This window comes from Phoxinus phoxinus, assembly GCF_949152265.1.
Source record: "Phoxinus phoxinus genome assembly, chromosome: 7".
In the NCBI taxonomy this organism is placed as follows: domain Eukaryota; kingdom Metazoa; phylum Chordata; class Actinopteri; order Cypriniformes; family Leuciscidae; genus Phoxinus; species Phoxinus phoxinus.
In genome coordinates, this window is record NC_136882.1 from 19281223 (window position 1) to 19303328 (window position 22106).

Genomic DNA, 22106 nt, shown 5'->3' on the forward strand with positions numbered 1-22106 from the left:
GAGCTTCCTGCACCGCTGGTCCCGTCCAGCCCAGAGCTTCCTGCACCGCTGGTTCCGTCCAGTCCAGAGCTTCCTGCACCGCTGGTCCCGTCCAGCCCAGAGCTTCCTGCACCGCTGGTCCCGTCCAGCCCAGAGCTTCCTGCACCGCTGGTCCCGTCCAGCCCTGAGCTTCCTGCACCGCTGGTCCCGTCCAGCCCAGAGCTTCCTGCACCGCTGGTCCCGTCCAGCCCAGAGCTTCCTGCACCGCTGGTCCCGTCCAGCCCAGAGCTTCCTGCACCGCTGGTCCCGTCCAGCCCAGAGCTTCCTGCACCGCTGGTCCCGTCCAGCCCAGAGCTTCCTGCACCGCTGGTCCCGTCCAGCCCAGAGCTTCCTGCACCGCTGGTCCCGTCCAGTCCAGGGCCTTCGCCGCTGGTCCCGTTCAGCCCAGAGCCTTCGCCGCTGGTCCCGTCCAGCCCAGGACCGCCTTCGCCGCTGGCCCCGGTCAGCTCAGAGTCCTCTTCGCCGCGGGTCCAGTCCAGTGCTGACCTCCCCAAGAAAATTTTGGGGGGGGGCAATAAGTCCTCTGAGGGGATCGTGGAGGCCCTGCCGACACGGTCGCCATGGCCGCCCGAAGGGTCCTCACCGCCATGGCCGCCCGAAGGGTCCTCACCGCCATGGCCGCCCGAAGGGTCCTCACCGCCATGGCCGCCCGAAGGGTCCTCACCGCCATGGCCGCCCGAAGGGTCGTCTCCGCCGTGGCCGCTCGAAGGGTCCTCACCGCCATGGCCGCCCGAAGGGTCGTCTCCGCCGTGGCCGCTCGAAGGGTCCTCACCGCCGTGGCCGCCCGAAGGGTCCTCACCACCGTGGCCGCCCGAAGGGTCGTCTCCGCCGTGGCCGCTCGAAGGGTCCTCACCACCATGGACGCCTGAGGGTCCGTCTGCTCCGCCATGGCCACGCCCTCATCCTGCTCCGCCCTGGCCACCTGCACGTCCTGCTCCGCCCTGGAGGCTTCCTGCTCCAGATCGGCCACCTGTTCATCAGCCTCCAGGGCGCCCACCCTCCCACCCCTTTGGATGTTTTACGGCGCGAGGACGCGCCTGGGGGGAGGGGGGGGTTCTGTCACATTGTTAATGTGTTTTCTGTTGTTTATCATGGACTTTTAGTTTGTTTTCCATCTTCAGTGTTTTCATCATCTCTGTCGTCATTTTCATTAGTTCATTTTCGTCACCTGTTTAGTTAATTAGCCTTGTTAATCATCATCATCATCACCTGTCGTCACTCGTTGTCATCTGTGTATTTAAGTTCCTGTCTCTCACCCTTCAGTTGTCGGTCAATGCTAATGCTTATGCTTATGTTTGTTTATGTTACGTTGTATGGAGAGTGTTACCCTTGCCTGTACCAGTTTTGTTTAAGTTTGATTCTAGTAAAAGTTTGAATTGGAACTTTGGGCCTCAGCCTGTCTTCATCCGCACCATACCCGTGACACACATGTAGCTGTTTGGACCATACAAGCCACTGCTTAGTATGTCACTGCTGAAACATTTTGAATCAGAATATTATTTATTTCAATAACAGCAGCTAAATGTATATCCCTAGCTGAAATATTGTCCTAAAGTCTTCTGTCTCTCCTTCTCCTTGGGATAAAAATGTAAATATATACAGTAAGCTTCTCATATTTAAAACTTTTGCTTTGAAAACATTTTTTTTTTTTTTTTTTTTTGCATGAAAGCAACTGAGCATTTTAAAATGACAGCTAAGGTCATAAATAACTATATGCCAGCCAAATCCTGCAGTGCCCTTCATGTGTATAAAAATGGCATTTGGAATTTGAGCTCGGTGTGCAAATTTATCTCTGCTCCTCTTTCGCTATTTCTGAATCTCTCATGCTCTAAAAGTGTCAAATAAATAGTGTGCAATGATTATGAGCCCTTGAGTTTTTCTTGTTTCTGTTCTGACAGGAAAGCCAGAAGAATACCAGCAGTCCTGACCTACAAGACTCTCATCAGCGTTGGTACCAGACTCAACAATTCTGGCACGTGCACAGATCAGTAAGTCAGTCTTTTTCCTAAAAATATGCACACCTCTTTTACCTCATATTACCCAATCTCTCTGTCACATTTCACATAATATTAATGAGAAAAGACTGGACACTAGAGATATACAAATACTGGGTGGGAGCAAAGGACAGTGGAGGGTTCCAGGAACACGAGTATTTGTGGTAGAGAGGAACAGAGAAGAGTTTCTCTATCAAAGACCTTTTCCTTCCTCTCATAAATACCACATCGATGAATAATAGCCCTCCCTCTGCACCATGGGCACTGACTCCAGCTCACAGATCTGGACAGCATATGAAATCAGTAGTATGCACCGGGCCATGGCTGCAGCTGAAATCTCCTCGGCTTTCACTCATCAAGCAGTTCATCTGGTGTGAAGCAGTCACACTTAGAGGTAGTGTGTACCAGCATATGCATGAGGCGTAACCATCTGTAGGTGATCTCACACGCACAACACACACAAACAGGAACTGCTATACTATCATTCTTGCCATTGAACATGTGCGGGTCAAGAAATTATTGAATGATTCAATATTGAAAGTAGCTCTCCGGTGTTTTCATGTTTTCACTCACGGACGTCTGACCTCTCCGGGCTGAACAGGAGAAATGAACCTGAAAAGATTTACGTAATCGCCACAGGCCAATGGTAGTACGAAGGTGTTTACCAGATAGCAAACTTTTCTGGAAAGTTCGCTTTGGCAAGCTGTTTCTAACTCCCAAACCGATCTCCTGATTTTGTTTGAAATGACGTCTCATCAGTTTGTTCTTCATTTCGCGTTAAGTATATTGGGGCCTTAACAGTGGTTGATGAGGGTGAGCAACCCTGGTGAAAAAAAAAAATATTATAAGTATACTTGCAGCCAGACTATTTATCAGTATACTTCAAGTGTGTTAATGATTAGTTAACTTGAAGTGTGCTATTTTGAAACAATTAATTTTGTACTAAGTATATTTTATTTGTAATTAAATTGTAATTAATAAGTATATCAAAGTAATAAAGTATATTTAGTGCACTTTTGTGTACTTAATTGGAGTAACTTCAAGTCTAATTAGTATACTTTAAGTATATGCCTGTAGGGAATAATTACATGCTTGATTAGTGATATTAAAGTGTACTTTATTTGTGTTTCAAGTACATAACAAATTCATTTCGAGTGTCTTCGAAACACACAAGCAATATACCATAAGTGTAGTTATATATATATATATTTATTATATATATATTTTTATTACATTTTCACCTTTTATTAGGATAGGACAGTAGCTTGACAGGAAGTGAGGTGGGAGAGAGAGAGAGAGGAGGGACGGGATCGAGAAAAGTCCACGAGTCGGGTCTCGAACTCAGGTCTCCTGAAGCACATGTCTGCGCACTTGCCCACGAGGATATCATGGTGTGATATATTTGGGTAAAAATCATAGGCTCATTAATACCTTTGGCTTTTTCCAAATACTACAAATTGCATACTTTGTCTTCAATAACACATGTAGATTATTAGACAAATAAAACTTAGCTATACTTTGTACAAAATACTATTGTTTACTATATTTTGAAATTATACTTTCAATGCATTGTCACAATGATCATTTCCAGCACACAGTTAAAATATACCTAATATATATTTTTAATAAAGTGCAACTAAATCATATATATATTTTTTTTTTAATAAACTGAATTTTCACTTCAAATATATTTTTAGAAAATATACTGAAGTACAATTATTTTAAAGTGTGTTAAAAGTTGTATTGTGAAAATAGGTAAAAGCATGATGCTAATATACTTTTAATATATTTAAAGAGAGTACAATTTTTGTTAGTATATTTGCAATGTACTATTGAAAAAGGGAATATATTTCAAATACAATCAAGTATAATTTTTTTCACTATTTAAATAATCACGGAATGTTCATATTTGTGTGAAATATCGATTTAATGCTACAATGAAACAGTAAATGTTACTTATGTGAAGAGTGCAGGTTTCCATGCTGATTGCTTAACTTGAGAGTTTAGCCAGACAGAAGCTGAGGTCTGTCTGTCTCATTATCCAGGAGGACCCAATGTATCTCGGTGCAGCCTAAGAAGAATTCCTAAAAAATATTTTCATCCAGAGATCCCTGACCATAAACAGCTCATCAGAGGATAAAGAGCTTTGTAGACGAGTGCGGTATGCGTGTGCGTGTCTTTGTGCTTTCGTTTTTATGTCTCCATCAGCTCCCCCTAAGAAGCAGAACATGTAGGAGTGAGACGGGACGAGGGAGAGAAGTTGTGGGAAGTTGGCGAATGAACTGAGCTTTGAAAGTGAAACATAAGAGTGGCAGATCATAAGAGCCAGGAAAACTGATATTCTCCTCGTTAAGGATCTTGCTAGCTTTACTCTCTGTAGTGGAGACTTCAACTTTTAACAGGAAACAGGTCTGAAGGAACCTGTTTGCAACAGACAAGCAAGAATTGTGCATTCACAGACGCAACCGTGATGTGTGTTATATCCTGCTTCACTTTCATTCTTAAATCAGATCGTCCGATACTGCCGGCATATTCTGCCACATTATGGTGTGAGTTGTGAGGATAAGATCCCTTTAAGGCTGTCACTTTGCAAATTTGGACATATGAAAGTATGGCGGAGATTTTTTATCTGCTCTGGTTACAGTAATAACTGCCACGTTACTGCTGAATCTTCATTGGCTAAGCAGAGCGCTAGTAAGCTCAAAGCATATTTGCTATCTTTTGCTCTTATAGGATGCCTCAGGAGGTCCGTATAAAGACGTCATATCCCCCCTTCTACGTGGCATTCTCTTCTTCCTCTCCTCCTTTCTTTCTACCGCTTTCTTATTTTTCTTTGTCATCCCAGTTCCTGCCTTTATTCTCATAAATCATAATTGACATTAAGCTTTTATTTTGCATCATTAAAATCAGTGTTAGAGAGTAAACATAATATCTAGCTCCATTTTTAGTAACTATTTTCCAAAACTCAGATTGTTTTAAGCAAAAAACAAAAACAAAGGGTTTTGAGTAAATTAATTAATTACAGCATTACCGGTACTTTAAAAATTTATTAACACGTAGATTGGAAAGCAAAAGTTTCAAAGTAACTACCCCAACGCTGGTGTGTATACTTGACTAAAGATATTCTGCAGTGGCTTGCAATGTAAAAAAAAAAAAAACATTCACTCACGCAGATGCAAAACTGGTGTCTTCGAGCAGGTTTGCTCCTTTGAGCCCTGCCAAGGCGTTTGTTTTCCATTTGTCATATGATAGTGCTGATTTTTGGAGGATTTCAAGCTTTGTTTAATAAAACAAAACTTGTGTAAAGCTAATGTGGCGCCACTTTTCATTCGAGCAAATATGCTTTTGTCTCTGTCACCCTGAGACTGTTTTTCTAATGTCAGTGCTAATGTCAGAGACATCTGTCTTGGCGAGCAAGTCTGGTGTGTGGAGCTGAACGGACGATAATTGTTTAGCATTGAAGCTAATCGGGTGATTGACATTCTTGGTGGCATGAGCTAATGAGCAATGGTTTGGACAGAGATGCTCAAACACACCTTGATATTTAATCATATTTAACATTCCACTGAGTCCTCAGAAAGCATGCTTTATTCATCTGTAGTTGCCAATAATTTGGCCAACGTTCCAGTGCACTGCAGTGGTCACTCTCTGATGGACAGCTTTACATCTCCCTGTGAAGTTTTTTTCTTTTTTTTCCTCTCTAAAATGAACACACTCACATGCAAACATCTGCTCTGTATCATTAAAAATAAAACCCAGTGAAAACATTCACATGCCTCTGCTCTGCAGTGCATTTATATAGACTTCTAGAGACTCTAGAGTGATTGGTGTCCTGAAAAATGGTCTTTCTCTCTCTTTTTGTACAGCTGTAACAAATTGAATGTCTGACTCTCATCATCAGCTTTTCCCGCAGTCCTGTGATGAATTAATGTCACGCAGCATCCCCGTATGAGCATGGTGAATCCAAGGGATTTGGCCTTCGTGACTTGCCTTTACTGTTCTACAGAGAAAAAACAAAAGACACACATCAAAACAAACAGCACAAACTTGACATCATGTGGGAGTGCATGATGTATGATATCCTTTGTATTTAATTGTGGAGATTGGACATCTAATGCAACAGTTTACAGAAAATGTATGTATTAGCGTATGAGTTTGCGTTTACACAGGCTTATAATGAATCTAAACAAAAAAAAATATATATGTTTTTAATTCTTTAAGAATTTAATGTACACAACTATGACCACATCCGCTTCTGAAAAACCTGAAATGCAAAGAACGCCACTGCGCCTACAGATCTGGTGACAAGGCGCTGTACAGTGCTGCTAGAGCCAACTTGAGAAGAGAAACGCGCCAAAGAGTCTTATAAAAAGAAAATCGCGGAATCTCACAGTTATATAGTGCACCATTTTGAGAAGACAGCCATTTGTAGAGTTGTCCAAAACCATAGTCATTATTGAGTGCACTAATTCAGTCCCATAATGCACCACAATAACCAGTGTGAAATATTTTCAATGCAATAAATATTTCATGTCCTTATCTCGTGTAATACAAGAACTCAATTTCAGCGGTTATATTGACCAGCTGACTACATTATCCATGGTGTCCAAACTCGGTCCTGGAGGCCCACGGTCCTGCAGAGTTTAGCTCCAGCTTGCCTCAACATGAATGCCTGGAAGTTTCTAGTATGCCTATAAGATGCCTTGATTAGCTGGTTCAGGTTTTTAATTGGGGTTGGAGCTGAACGCTGCAGGACAGTGGCCCTCCGGGAGAAGGATTGGACAGCCCTGACATTATCCTTTATTTCTTAAATGGTGTATGAATTTACTAGTAAAGGATAGAAAGAAATCCATTCTAAGATGGACATGAGGACACATGCGCACAAACATGGAATAAAGGCATATTTGATGCTTCCAGCTGGACAAACTATATGGTAATTTGCATAACTACATAATTGTAGCCGAGCACACACACATACAGATGATTAGATGTGGACACTGAGACTGAGGTCCGTTACAGGACAGAAGAGGAGCGTCCCAACAAGAGAAGTCAATCTGACATCATTCTCATTTTTACTGCTCTGTAACTGGAAACCAACACTGTTTTAAATGACCCTAAGGATCCTTTCCAAATTACTCAGGATAGCAGCTGAATCTGAATGAGCACTCAATTTTTCCACTCTCCTTTTCTTAGTGTATGAGTATTACTTAGTAGGGAAAATGAGCGCATCAGTTAGAACAAATATCCATGATTTAGTTTAACGTAATCAAGGTGCTTGAACTCATTTAGCCTTTTGGGGTTGGTACTTACCTGAGCCATAACAATTCTGCCAGTGAGGAGAAACATTTATATGAAATGTATCCAAAGTTATGAGGGAGATTTGGATTGGTCAAATGGTGCTCATATGAATTGGCTTTAGATGCAGTTTGTTAGAATGTTGGTGTGGTATTTATACAAATTCACAAAGTACAATTAGACCGCTCATTTAAGAGTTCAGATGCAAATATTTCCACTTGTAAAATTAAAGTGCGGAGACCCTGTAGACAGCGGCTTCAGATACCATTTTACAGAACTGCTAAAATTAAAGACGTTATTAAAAATAAAGTAATACATTTATATAGATTTTTTTTTTTTCATTATTAATTTGAATGTAATCAAATATATTTTATGAAAGCACTAGTGGTTAGTGAGGAGGTTTGAGGACGTTTTAACTTCAGATTAAGAGCCCATGTTCTGAGCTATCCAGAGCGCTGGACCACGATAATTAACATTAATATGTTAATATGTTAAGCAGAATACAGTAGAGTCTGAAATGTTTTCTTCTTCTATTTTTAATGGGTATTTTCTAAGTATATAAACCATAATACTCTTCTGTGTCAAATACTTCATATGAAAAAAAATATTAGAGTTAGAATAAATTCTTTGTCTGAACAAATTTATGGATGCTAATTGTAAAATCAAATGACCACCAGCAATAAAAGTGGTTTTGCACAATATATAAGACATAGTAAACACTGATAGAATACATGAACTGTCACTATTTTAGATGTTATACCTTTCTACTGTCTACTGCAACTGTATATTCTGTTGTTTTGGAGTAGCATGGGGTGTTTTCTTCACATGCAAGTGTCTTCATGTTAGCTATTAGTTCAACAACACTCCCCATTCAGGTAGTGAATTCACAGAATTGAAAAGGGTCATCGGATGCAAAATTCACTTTGGTGTTTGCATATAAATGTGTCTTTGCAGTGTGTGGACACAACCATCATACAATGAAAAAAATCCATTCACTCCTTTTTTTTATTCTCAAAAAGTCTAAACACTCTCAATAATCAGCCCATTTTGATTTTCTGAGCACTATAATGTCATAATGCTCATGCTCCGCCCACGTCCACTGACGAACTGTCCCGTATTAGCATATTTCTGCCCTCAGCCATTCGACACCCCCCATGGAAAAGAGGGGTGGAGTGAGCAGTTGCTCATTATAATTTAAAGAGACATCCACCGAAACAGGTCACTGTGAACAAAGCTGTTTTTGAGGAGGTAAAAATTATGTTGTTTTACAAAACCATTGAGGAATTATAACCCAAGTATATTACAAACTTTACATGAACATCCTAAAGAATCATACCAACTCATGGAAAATTGGCATCCGATGACCCCTTGGCTTTAACTTGGCCCGTAGGATATAATGAAATACACCAAGGCCTGGTTTCACAGACAGGGCTTGAATTAAGCCAGGATTAGTCCTAAGTTTAGCTTTTATAAACATGCCTTAGAAAAAAAAACATTACTGGTGTTCATCTTGAGACAAAACCAATGACACTGTCATATTTAGAGATATCAGAGCAAGTTGCTTTCAGTTAAAATAGCTCAAACATAGTTTGGGACTATAGGCTTAAATCTTGTCTGTGAAAATGGGCGCAAATGTTATACTGCAAGCAGGATCGTCACAACTTAAGTATATTTTTTCTGGTTCTGGTGGTTGTTTCTCTTGATTTTCATGCCTGTAATTCATTTATCTTCAAAATAAAATGGAATAAGCAATGTCCCAGAGTAAATCATCAATGTAAACCGTGCTGAGTGTGCACTTTCCCTTGCGTTTCTGTATCCTCTCACATGCAAAAACACCAGACAATTATTTATCCATCAATCAATCTGAACTCCAGATTTATGAGCTGTCTCAGGCCTACAAAGAAAGAGAAAGAAAGATCGAGAGAAATAACGACATTAGGTTGACGGAGAATGACATTGACAAATTAAGAAGAATAGGAGGGGTTTTATTAGTGAGTTTGGTCCCACATCTTCTGAATTCTCAGACAGTGAAGTGACAGAGACCCCGAGACGCCACAGTTAGCACACGAAGATGGTATTATGAAGTGAGTTTGGTCAAGTCAAATCCGTCTTATACAGTTCAATTATGTTATTGCTAAATGCTTAATTCAGGGATTGAAATATACACTCGATAAGTAAAAAGATGATTATGATTATCCGATACGGTTATCCAATGTAGCGTGTTAATATAAAGGATTGTTTGTAATGATCTTCCACATGTGTTTTACCTGTATTTTTAATTACGCATTGCATTGTGTTGAAGGAAATGCCCATAAACTTAACTGAAAATATACTTTTCTGCCGTGACATTATCCGTTTTTATACAGATTTAAGTTCTGAAAAAGAGCGTCTGACCATTTGACCTCTGTCTCTCTCTTTCATACATGCGTAAACACAGTCATACATTCAATAATGTGCGGTGAAGATCCATGTGTGATGAACTCAAACTGTGTTTGACAGACAGAGGAGGGTGTTTTTGATCTGGAGGCTGTATTGTGACGAGCAGTAGGCGCTGTTTTGATCCACAAAGATGTGAAACGAAAGGACCGAGAAGAAAAAAACATTAACTCTTCAAACTGAACTCAACCACTAGACCTAGAGAAAGATGGAAGGAGAGATTGAGGTAAAGACAAAAGATTGTGACCAGGGCAGGAGAACTCTCTGCTCAATCTAACACATATGTTGTGGGCTAACGGTGTAGTAGCCCGGGGGCACAGACAGCAGCAGCAGCAGCATGTGAAAAAGGTTTTCCACGCAGACCTCACTTCAAATTTAAGAGAGAGGGAGGAAGAAAGAGAGAGGGGTTGAACTGAGATGACTGAGAGGTTGTGTGTTTGAAGCAGGGTAGAGAAACCAAGAAGAAAGAGATGGAAAGATATGATTAACATCCGAGCCATCTGTGGATTAACACAATTAACACCTCCGTAAAACTCTTCTGCTTTCAAAGAGCCTGGCCCTCAAAACTCTCTGCAAAGCCAAAATAAAAACGCACACTCACAGAAATACTGTGTGTAATTATTGTAACTTGATTTAAATGAAGTAAGTGGAATAAAGAGGTAATGAAATAGAAGGAGAATCTGATTTTAGTTTTAGCACACGCATGGCATGAATGGCGTTAAGTGGAGTTTTGTTTTGTTCATGGTGAGTTCAGACACTGATACTTTCCTCTAACATGGGGACTTTCAACCTTTATAGTCTCTATATAAAGCTTTCTTTGTAACACTTTATAATACATTGTATTCAAACATTTACTGAAAATAATACTTTTATTCACCACGGATGCATTAAATTGATCAAAAGTGAAAGACTGTGTTCCAAAAGATTTCAATTTCAAATAAATGCTGTTCTTTTAAACTTTATATTCATCAAAGAATCCTTAAAAACGTACTATCACTGTTTCTACAAAAAATAAAAAGCAGCACAACTGTTTTTAACATGGATAATTATAAGAAATTATTCTTGACCAGCAAATCAGCACATTAGAATGATTTCTGACGGATCATGTGACACTGAAGACTGGAGTAATGAAGCTGAAAATTCAACTTTGACAACACAGCAATACATTGCATTTTATATACAGACCCCAAACATGTTAATGCTAGTGTCTCTTCTCCATTATTATTTAATTATTAAATAAATGTATTTATTATTTGTATATTTCTTTTTTCTCTCTCTTTTTTGAAAACGCGTCACTGAATCAGGGGGTGGCAAAAAATCCTCATTGTTGTAAAACTGTACTCACACAATAACTAAAATAGTATATTGTCCAAAATATTTACATGTTTTATCCAAAGTGACTTACAAATGAGGAACATTGAAAGCAATTCGTCACAGAGCCAACAATATAGAATTTATTCGTAGGCTAGATTCAGAAAAATATTCAGAAAGAAAGTCAGAAAACACAAAAGCACATTGATGAAATGCCAGTTAGTCACTCCAAGCTTACAATTGAAACAAAAAGTTGTTTCTGGTCCCTTTTTCACCCCTGTACAATGCGAGGACCGGGCTAGTGCTGACTGTTGGGCTTAGTGTGTGTGTTTGTGTGTGTGTGTGGGTGTGGGTGAGTGGCCCGGAAGTGAGCATTGAGCCACTGTTGTACAGTCCTACCTGAACACATGAGGCAGGGAAACACAGTACAAATCTCAGGAGCAAATCAAGAGCTTCAGTGACAAGGTAAGACCTACAGCAGCTACAAACCCACACAGGAAGGGTACAAATGACTTCACACACTCTTAAAAAAAAGGTTCTAAAAGGGGATTTTTGCAACAATGCCACAGAAGAACCATTTTTGATTCCCCAAAGGACCTTTCAGTGAACATTTCTTAAAAGAACATTTTAAAAACCGAAAGAATATTTGACCACTATAAAGAACCAATTAACTGAAAAGATTCCATTCATCATGGAATCTAGATAGCAGTTTTTAAGAGTGAAAAAAATAATTAACTTGGATATGAAAAAAAAAAAATTAGTTTTGGTTTAAGTAAAGCAAAAAAAGTAATGTAAAACAAGTTTTTAAAATAATATTGGCTATTTTCCATTTTAAATCCTGTCTTAGATATGGATTCCTCCAGTGAGTTGCATTTGGTAAATACAAGATCTCAATAACAGCAACACTTTTATGATTGTTCCTCAAAGAAATGCTTTAAAACAAGAGTGACAACTTTTACTGCAATACTAATACTTTTCGTTTATTTCATGTAAACTTTTTCCTGAACATTGCTTTTATGAGGTTATCATCATATAGGGGGAAAAATTATTAAGATTTGACCAGGAGCTTGTAGTCCCTGCAGAAACGTTGATATAGGGTTGTGTGCATCAAGATTTTGTTTATGTGCTCAAAATCTTTCTAAAAATGTCTTTATTTGCTTACTATCGCCACCTAGTGTTCATTTGTTCTGTTTCAGAGGCCTGTGTTGTCTGACATATAACAACATGTGGACCAAACGATAAAGGTTCATGAAAGAAAAATAATTAGATGAAAACAAGAATTAATCTTGTGTTGTTAAATGCTTTTTCCTAGACTGTGAACGTCATACACATGCAGAACTGGAGTGTCATAAGAATATGAACATATTGGGCACTAGTGGGTAAGTGACTAGCAGTTTGCTAACACACAACATGAGAGACATTATTTAGCACACATCTGCCGGAAACACTGAATTAAGATACTGATGGCAAAATCAAAGGCTTTATGTAGAACAAACCAAGTATAGGACGATGGTTAGATAAGAGAGTTAAAAAGGAACAATAGGCCATGTGTCAGAAAACCATGTGGTATGTGAGTAGTTCAGTTTGATTGAAACAGGATCAGTGAGAAGTTATTGCTGCTGTATTAGTTAATGGCATAATCATTTCTAATGACAGACTCTGCCAACAAAAGACAAATAAATAAAGCATTTCATTTGAAAAAACAATGTCCAAAAGTTAAATCTTTCTGGATGGACACAGACAAGTTGCGTGTGTGTGTGTGTGTGTGTGTGTGTGCGCGCTAAGGGATTAATACACTGCTGCTCAAAAGATTTGTTTATGTTTTTCAAATAATTCTAATGCTATAATTCTAATATAATCAAAAATAGAATAAAAACAGTGAAATTGTGAAATGTTATTTCAATTCAAAATAACTGTTTTCTATTTTAATATTCAAATCCCATTTATTCCTGTGGCTAAGCTGAATTCAGAAATCCAGTCTTCAGTGTCACATGATCTTTCAGAAAGCATTCTAATGTATTGATTTGCTGCTCAAGAAACATTTATTATTATTGTCAATGTTAAAAACAGTTGTGCTGCTTAATATAATATTTTTTTTTATGATATTCAGTAAAAAATCTTACTGACCGCTTACTTTTGTATGTTAGCATTACAATTTAATTCTTTTGAATGTGTATATTTACTATTATTAGTCTTTTTGTTTATTTTTTATTTTCATGTCTAAAAAAAACTAATGAGATGCCTTGTATGTCTGAAGAAATAATGTAACATGGTATAAATGTATATACAAATATATCAGTTTTGGCCATCTCTCTGAATTGTATTTGACATGTTCTCACTCAGACTTTGCTATCTCACTGGTTAGTTGGACAGAGCAGGTGGTTGCATCACATGTAGAGAACTGTGAGGGAGGCTACACTTGTGCACGCACACCTGAGTTTATTCTATGGTCAGCATATTTCCAGCCACTGCAAACACAATAAACATCAGGGGTCAGTCCCAGGCCCCATTTGCTAGCAAAACTACATTGCACACAGGCTGGTTGCATATAAGTCCATTTATAGCCATAGATTTGGGTTGGAGTTACAATGCTGATCATTTATTCCAGTATTTGTAGCATATGGTTGTTTTGGGCTCTTTAAGAGTGGTGTGAACTGATAGATGAGTAAACATCGGGTTGCTTCAGTCCTTTAAAAGCGGTACTTGATTAAGTCCATAGGTCAGGAGTTTCTGAGGACTACAAGAACAGATCTGGTGTCCTGCTCTAATTATTAACTTTCAGTGGTAGTGCATAAAAAGTTTATTGACTAATTGAAACACTGTTTTTTCTAACAAATATTAGTGTGAAAATACCTTCCAGTTCACTATGTAATCATAAAGTCTCAGTACGGGAATGCAGGGTCTTGTAAAAGCCAAGTTCTGGCTCATAGCTAGAGTTCCAAAGTTAATCCCAACCCACTTGTGTTTCCACCCTGGTTCAGTCTTTAATGTTAATCAGTGTTTTGACTGCCAAAGGTAGTTGGCTAAAAGCACCAGAGCAGTCCACTGTGCTGTGACCTAAATTTGTCTAAACCACCAAAAAAAAAGGTAAAACAAGCTGTTTGTTTGTGTTTTCAAGGTATGTTGTTGCATATGATACTATTTAACTGTAATATTCAACCTGAAGTTGAAGAATAAGATGCATAAACCTTTAGATATTCTGATTCTTTGTTTGTATGCAGGTACTAAGTGGTCTTAAGTGGTTTTGCATACTCATCTGTTATACCATGTGTTAAAATGTGTATGTGGCGGATTTTTAAATGTGTTTAAATCATTTACTAGTGTAAAATTGGCCTTGGAAAAGTATCGCATGCAAAATATGAAACTAATTTTGTTGATATATCTATTCATTGACCTTGGAAAAGTAAATCATCTAAATGGTAATCTAATATTGATGTTCATACATACTTCTCTTTATATATTGATTCAAGAATCTAAACTTGCATCAGTGATAATGTGATATTAATGCTGAAATTATATCAGTTGTGTACTTACTGATGATGTCATGACGATGTGTTTTTTTTTTTTAAGCGAGGAAGGCGTTTGTGCAGAAATGACTATGGTCTGTTTGACTGATTTTGAGCAATATGCCAAGCAGCACCTCTCAAAGTCAACATGGGACTATTATGAAGCCGGAGCTGATGAATGTACAACCCGAGATGACAACCTGCAGGCTTATAAACGGTACCATTCTGCTTTTAAATGCACATATACTATATTAGGCAACTCTATGCTCCAAACTTGTAACTAATCTCAGACAATATGAAAATATCATCTCTTTCAGGATCCGCCTCAGGCCACGGATCTTACGGGATGTGTCGATCAGTGACACTATGACCACTGTGCTGGGAACAGAAATAAGCTTCCCTGTGGGAATTGCGCCCACAGCCTTCCACTGCCTTGCATGGCATGAGGGAGAACTGGCCACTGCTAGAGGTGAGAGGAGGACTGAGTGTCATGAAGTGATTTAGTTGCACTAATTCCAGTGTTATTCAACACTTTAGCCACTAGATGGACACTGAAGCTGAATCTGAAGCTATAGCTTTACTCTTCCATCTTATCTATCCGTTCTGCTCTTCTTTCAATTCCCAGCCACTGAGGCAGTGAACACCTGTTACATAACCAGCACATACTCCACATGTTCAGTGGAGGAGATCGCAGAAGCAGCACCTAACGGGTACCGTTGGTTCCAGCTGTACTTGTACCGGGACCGTAAACTCTCAGAGCAGATTATACGCAGAGTGGAGGCACTTGGCTACAAAGCGCTGGTGTTTACAGTGGACGTGCCCTACACTGGCAAACGCCGCAATGACATACGCAACCAGTTTAAGCTCCCACCTCACCTGAAGGTCAAGAACTTTGATGGGATGTTTCAGGTAGGGGAACTAATTATTTATTTTAGTGCTGTCAATTAACTAGATTAATCCCCAAAAAAGTTATGTGATTAATCACGATTAAAAACAATTATGTTTTTTATATATTTTATAATTTAATAATTTCATAGTTAATCTCCAAATTAATGTAGAAACAACATAAAGACCATATATTTTAACTATTTGTTTAATGGCATCTTTGTCTGAAGGAAGGCCAGTATCACAAATACTAATATAGCTAATGATGTCTCAATTATTTTTATTTTTTTTAATTTTTTTTTTACATTAATTATAGCCATTCAACATTACAGTGTAATTGAAAGCTATCTTCTTTTTTTAGGCTTAGGCTAAAAAGGCTTTTTTTAGGCTTCAAAAAATATATAACAACTTTTAATTTAAGTGAACTTGAAACAATCCTCACATAAACCCATAATAAATTGTAATATATACCTGTGCCCTTCCTACCTATCTAACAGTTTGGAAATATACAAACAGTCTGCACTGAATAAATTATAAATGAAATATAGATTCATCTTTATTCAAGCTACAAAAGAAGTGATTAATTTTCTCTGTTCCATTTGTTCATTGATTAACATTAATGACAGACAGCATAGTGGCTGCTGCCCTGTTTAAAGGAGTAGTTAACTTTCAAATAAAAAGTTCCTGATAATATACTCACCCCCATGTCATTTAAGATGTCCATGTCTTTCTTTCTTCAGTCGGAAAGAAATTAAGGTTTTTGAGGAAAACATTCCAGGATTTTTCTCCATATAATGCCAATGGCAAACAACGGTTTGAAGGTCCCAATGTCAGTCTCAATCATAGGTCTCAATGCAGCTTCAAAGGCTCGATCCCAGTCGAGAAATAAGGGTCTTATCTAGCGAAACGATCTGTCATTTTCTATAAAAAAAAATTAGTGAAAAAAAATTATATACTTTTTAATCACAAATGCCCGTCTTGTACTATCTCTGAGATGCGCCACACATTATGTCATCACGTTGGAAAGGTCATGAAGCATTTGCATGAATAAAAGCATTTTCATGAATAAAACATCATATAATGTAACGCTAGCCAAAGGATGACAGAAAAACAGATGCGGTGTTAATTGCGTTCAATATTTTTAACGCATTAAAGCAGCAGTCTGTAGTTTTTCCTCGTTGTCGCCATCTCTGTTCAAAATTTGCAATTGCAGTTATTCGCAGAATTATCAACTTTATGTGAGTTGTGCCTCAGCACGGCACAGTGCGGATTAATCCAATGTTTTGAGGAGAATGTGTTCTCAAATTATTCATGTTAACAACATCAGCATTGGGTGACTACATTTATCCTTGTTTTCGCATGGGCCCGGTTGCAGTCTCTTTTTTTTCTGTAGCCACTCCGAAGTCCGAAGTCTTTCGCATTTTACAATGGGTGAATCTCCAGTTGTCACTGGTGATTGTAGTTTGAACCTTTCTGGATCCGCCATCAAATTAATACGTTTAATTATATCAGGTGCTGTGAGAAAAGGCTATAAATTTTCACCTCCAACATCCTCACACGCAATATAGCCTACTAGCCGAGACATTTTCTTTATGTGTACAGATGTGACTTAATGACGCAAAGACATGCTCAAATTTCCCGCGGAAATCCACCAGTACCTCTGGAATTAAAAACATTATTACAAGCTTACCGTTTTGAATAAGGCTAAGGCAAGCAGATCGTTTTAAAGGGGTGGTTGATTATGATTTCACTTTTCTAACTTTAGTTAGTGTGTAATGTTGCTGTTTGAGCTCGAGTTTGTCGAGTTTAGGCTCGAATTTGAGCGTCGTGAGTTACAACGCTCAAAGTTCAAAGCAAAGGGAGATATTTTATTTGAAAGAAATTGCTTTTTAAGGACTACAACAAACGGCTGGTAGGGACTACACCACATTTCTCCCGGGTTAGTGACATCACGAACCCTAAAATGTACATATATTAACGCGATTAATAGATTATCATGACAGAATATGCTAATCAATGACTTGAAGACAACTACACATAAGCTAAGCTACATAAATTCATCAACTTACCATTCCTTAATGTTGTCACGTCTTCTTTAGTCTTTCCATCTTTGTCTGTGTCAGGGTTCTGTCACTTCTGTCTAGCCTATTTCTTGTTTTTTTGATAGAGCCCTGACACTCCTGTTTTGTCTTGTCTGTGTGCCTTGTTTCATGTGCTTTCATGTCTTGTGCTGTGTAGCACACAGCTTGTGTTTTACACTAGCTGTGTGCTTTCATGTTGTATTGTTTTGTGAACACGTGGCTTATGAGTGTTCTCATTGGCTGCGTGTTCATGTCTCGTTTGATGTGAGCACATGGCTTGTCATGTGTTTCCTTGTGCCATGTGCTCTCCTGTTGATTGTCTAGCCCCTCCCTTCTTGTTACCTGATTATTGATTAATTTGCCCCACCTGTCCTCCCTCATTACCTGCCCTGCAAACACATTTACGTTGTGGCAACGTCTCTGGCACGTTGCATTTCTGCTATGGCAACGTCGCTGTCTACGTGCTCGCAACATTGTAACAACGTAGAATTGTAAGACGCGACAGGACTGTAACAATGTTGTTGCGCGACATTTAGCAACTGAGAGACGACGTTCTGACCATTTTTTTTATATGCTGCTAGATATGCCTACAGAGATCCCCCATTTAGCATTTTGTTAGATAATTATATACTTTTTATCGTTTATTGTTTATCCTTATTATTTAATGGGGCTATCTGTAAATTAGCCTAACGGATATACAAATTTATTTTAAGTCACGTTAAACCCTAACTAACCCTAACCCTGAACGGTGGTTTAATGTCAACATTGTGACATGCTGTAACAACCTTCACCACACAACATAGTTAAAGCAACCGTTTGGCCATGTTGTTAAAACGTTGTTAGAAGGTCGGGTACGTTGTGCCAACGTTCTGTGTTTGCTGGGTGCTTTGTTTGCTCTCCCTATTTATTCTCCTTGGGTGCGTCCCAATTCTCATACTATCCGTCCTAAATAGCATTCGAAAATAGAATTAGTAGCCTACTTCCCAAATCGTAGTATGTTGAAGTATGTTGAGTGTTCCAAAGATACCCGGATGGTCTACTATTTCCGGTCAGAATCCGAAGTGCAGATCGATGCGCACTCAAACGGCTAATATTACCCACAACCCATCGCGCGTTGGACGCGGATTCGGTTAGAACTACAAACACGAGTGAAAAGTGTTTAAAAAAAAAAAAACTACAAACATGGAGGATGCGCGAGTCTGGCGGTTATGTAGAGAGGTTAAGATAAAGGGGTTTGAGTGATTAATTATCAGTATCTAACCTGACGAAAATTTATTTATTCAATGTTGTCTACATTATATTGCATCTGGAGCAGCATTGTAAACTTATGTAAAGATACGTTTAGCCATTAACGTTTAAATGCATCATTACATTCAAATTACAAACACATGAGGAGAGTCTTCGCATGAAAGACCCGCGACTGGCAGATGAGCGTGCTACTACATTTCTCCCCGAAACGGTAGGAAATTAAATTAGATTGAATTGAGGATTTTAACTGTGACAAGATGATTGACAGGGCAGTTTACTGACAGGATGCACGCGACAGAGCTGTCCGTTAAAGATGAGGAAGTACTATGTCCCAAAGCTTGCCTACCCTTTTGCTACACACTCAAAAGTATGTACTTTTCTTCACAAAAAGAGTAGGCCTACATATTTTTAGGGCGTAGTATAAGTAGGCGAATTGGGACGTGTTTTCAGTCCTGTGCTGTTTCGTCGTCGTACACTGTGTGTTTCCCTGCTGTCAAGTTAAGCCAAGTCTGTCTTGTTTTCCCCCTCGGGGTAGTTTTTGTTGTCTGTTTTGTTTTATTTTTCATTATTAAAAGCCCATCAACTCAATGCACTTGAGTCCTCGCTCCTTTCACCACCCAAACCCTGACAGTCTGACTCTGGTTTGAACATAAAAGGCTAAACGTTTTTGAAATGTTCAGTGCATGTCTGTGTGAGGTAATCGAAGCTGCTAAGAACAAGCTGTTGAAGCTCTGTCCTCTGTGCCGGGAGCATCAGCTCATTTGCATATAAAGGGATACACACAAAAACGGTGTGTTAAAAAAGTGACAATTTTACTTGCTATATAAAAATATGGTAGTGTGGGTATTGTGAGCAAAATATTGTGTGGGGTATTGTGAGCAAAAACTTCACATATACACTCTGGGGACATCAATGGCTTATTTTACATATTGTGAAAAGGGCATTATACCAGTTTGTATGATTCTGGCTAAATCTGGCTTTATTTATCTCTCCCAAAAAAATAGAAATCCACTATACATTGGTACCATATTGGTTATCAGTCAATAATAGAGATTTATGTTTAATTTATCGGTACTGATTGATATTCAATAGTTCTGTGGTCATGCTCATTTCCCCTGTTTAGATTTTGCCGTCATCTAACACTCACTTAAAAATAATCTTTTAAAACACTAATAATTTTAAACACTGTTAAATTACATTTTTAGTAAATATATGTATACTCCCTCCTCGTGCTGTACATCATAACATTGTGATTCTTAAATTCATCATTTTCGTTTTTTGTTCCCTTTAAACACTGGCTGGTTATGTACTTGCACAAAAATTTATTTTGGATCATTTTTAACCCAAAAAAGTTACGGACTGCAGCTTTAAATTTGAAAATATGTATCGCATGTGTTAACGTGGACAGCACTAATTTATTTGTTTGTTTATTTATTGTTTAATATTTGGACTTTTCTAATTTATAATACAGTAGAGCAAGGGTTCTTCCTTGCTAGAGGAAGGCAGTGAATTAATGGGGAGAGGTTATGGGAAATATTGCGAGCTGGATTCAAATTTGCGCTCCCTGTATGAGCTCTGTGTGTTTGAGCATGTCTTGTTATGCACTGTCTGTTTGTATGAATCCCTCTGGATCTCTGTACAGGACCAGGCAGAATCCAAGGAGAAGTACGGGACCCCAGCTAATACCCTGGACCCGTCGATCAGCTGGAAGGATGTGGGCTGGCTCCAGTCTATAACACGGCTGCCTATAATCATCAAGGGCATCCTTACTAAAGAGGATGCAGAGCTGGCCGTAGAGCATGGCGTCCAGGGAATAATTGTGTCTAATCATGGGGGCCGACAACTGGATGGAGGTCCCGCGACAGTAAGGGACTCTATCAATATGTCTGTAGTTTAAATATGATTCCCATCATACAGGCGCTTACATCTTGACCTTACATGTCACATAGATAGATTGTCTGCCTGAGATTGTGGACACAGTGCAGGGCCGGGTCGAGGTCTACATGGATGGAGGGATCCGCACTGGCAATGACGTGCTGAAGGCCATAGCCTTGGGGGCCAAATGTGTGTTTATTGGCAGACCAGCAATCTGGGGTCTCGCTTACAAGGTAACTGTGGAAATCAGTTTTTTGTGTGTGTGTGTGTGTGTGTGTGTGTGTGTGTGTGTGTGTGTTTCTGATGTTTGAACATTTGCACCAGTCGGCTTAAGCCTGTTCTAAAGGCCTGTTTACCTTTAACAAATTGTGGCATACTTGCGTGTAATTGGTGGAGATAAGATGTTCATATAAGGTATGTTTTGAACAGGGGGAGGAAGGAGTGAGAGATATCTTGCAGATACTACAGGATGAGCTTCGTTTATCCATGGCGCTGTCAGGTCAGTCTACTGTGTAAAATGCAATGTGCCAATGGTCTCATAACAAAAAATGGGTCACGTTTTGCTGTCTGACATTTCTCTTCACCTCAAATCGCCTCTTAATCTTCTAGGTTGCAGAAATGTTGCTGAGATCAACAGGAACCTCATTCAGTTCTCCAGACTTTGAACAGCAAAAAGAACTCTAGTAATTTCTACTTTAGCACAGAGAGCAGAGCACTGCAAAGGTCCACTTTATCCACCTAATACTCAATGTATTCAGGAAACTACTGTTGCTTTAAGTCACAAGAATGACGTTAAAGCAAATGTTCACTGTGTCTGCATTGTTTTAATACAGTTTTTGTTTATTGTGAACTGCTCTACATAAATTCCACACTATTTTGACTGAGAGTGAATTATTTTAGTACCCGATGAACTCTTTTTAAAATACAGAAGACAAAACATCATATGTATCAGGATTTAATCTTTTCAGTTATAATTACAACTTTTATTTCAACTATAAAGCAGCTCTACAGACGATAATAGTCTGGTAAATTAGCTTTTTTTTGCACGCTACGTGCTCCACTGTATGTATTTGACTAAGGAAGAGAGCGAGTCATTAATGCACAAAGATAACAAAGGTGTTTTTATGATTGTGGTTTTCAAAATGTCTTTTGTAGCAGGCAACAAACTAATGTGCAATGGGAAAAGTTTCTGATTTTATAACAAAGTGAGACTAGGATCAGTATTGGATAGATATTGAACATTAAGTTACTATTTGGTTAAAATATCCAGTGTGGTAAAACTATATGAAATTCTCAGAAGTAATAATGGTGTGTGTTGATTCAATTTCTTCAGTCACAATATTTACCTGACAATAAATACTAAACTCTTTCTGCTGTCTTTCTATACTTTTTGTTTGAGGTAAACTAGATTTTTCACTCTTAAAAAAACCCCCCGA

General features: G+C 38.8%; 1 protein-coding gene across 10 annotated transcripts in view; it reads left to right on the forward strand.

The window, feature by feature from the left end:
• Nucleotides 1–22039, forward strand: part of hao2 (hydroxyacid oxidase 2 (long chain)) — a 42273-nt gene extending 20234 nt beyond the window's left edge. For 4 of the 10 annotated variants that reach the window (XM_079618266.1, XM_079618264.1, XM_079618267.1 and 1 more), the window contains 9 exons: nucleotides 1938–2027; nucleotides 12388–12454; nucleotides 14646–14798; nucleotides 14899–15050; nucleotides 15207–15490; nucleotides 20438–20659; nucleotides 20745–20903; nucleotides 21100–21169; nucleotides 21280–22039. In XM_079618266.1, the coding sequence (XP_079474392.1) occupies nucleotides 12432–12454; nucleotides 14646–14798; nucleotides 14899–15050; nucleotides 15207–15490; nucleotides 20438–20659; nucleotides 20745–20903; nucleotides 21100–21169; nucleotides 21280–21335 (1119 nt within the window). In that variant the 5' untranslated portion in view covers nucleotides 1938–2027; nucleotides 12388–12431 and the 3' untranslated portion in view covers nucleotides 21336–22039. Of the gene's footprint in view, nucleotides 1–1937; nucleotides 2028–11407; nucleotides 11541–12387; nucleotides 12455–14083; nucleotides 14163–14642; nucleotides 14799–14898; nucleotides 15051–15206; nucleotides 15491–20437; nucleotides 20660–20744; nucleotides 20904–21099; nucleotides 21170–21279 lie in introns of those variants that run through there. The other 6 variants (XM_079618270.1, XM_079618269.1, XM_079618262.1 and 3 more) reach the window with 4 other exon arrangements.
• The last annotated feature ends 67 nt before the right edge of the window (nucleotides 22040–22106 follow it).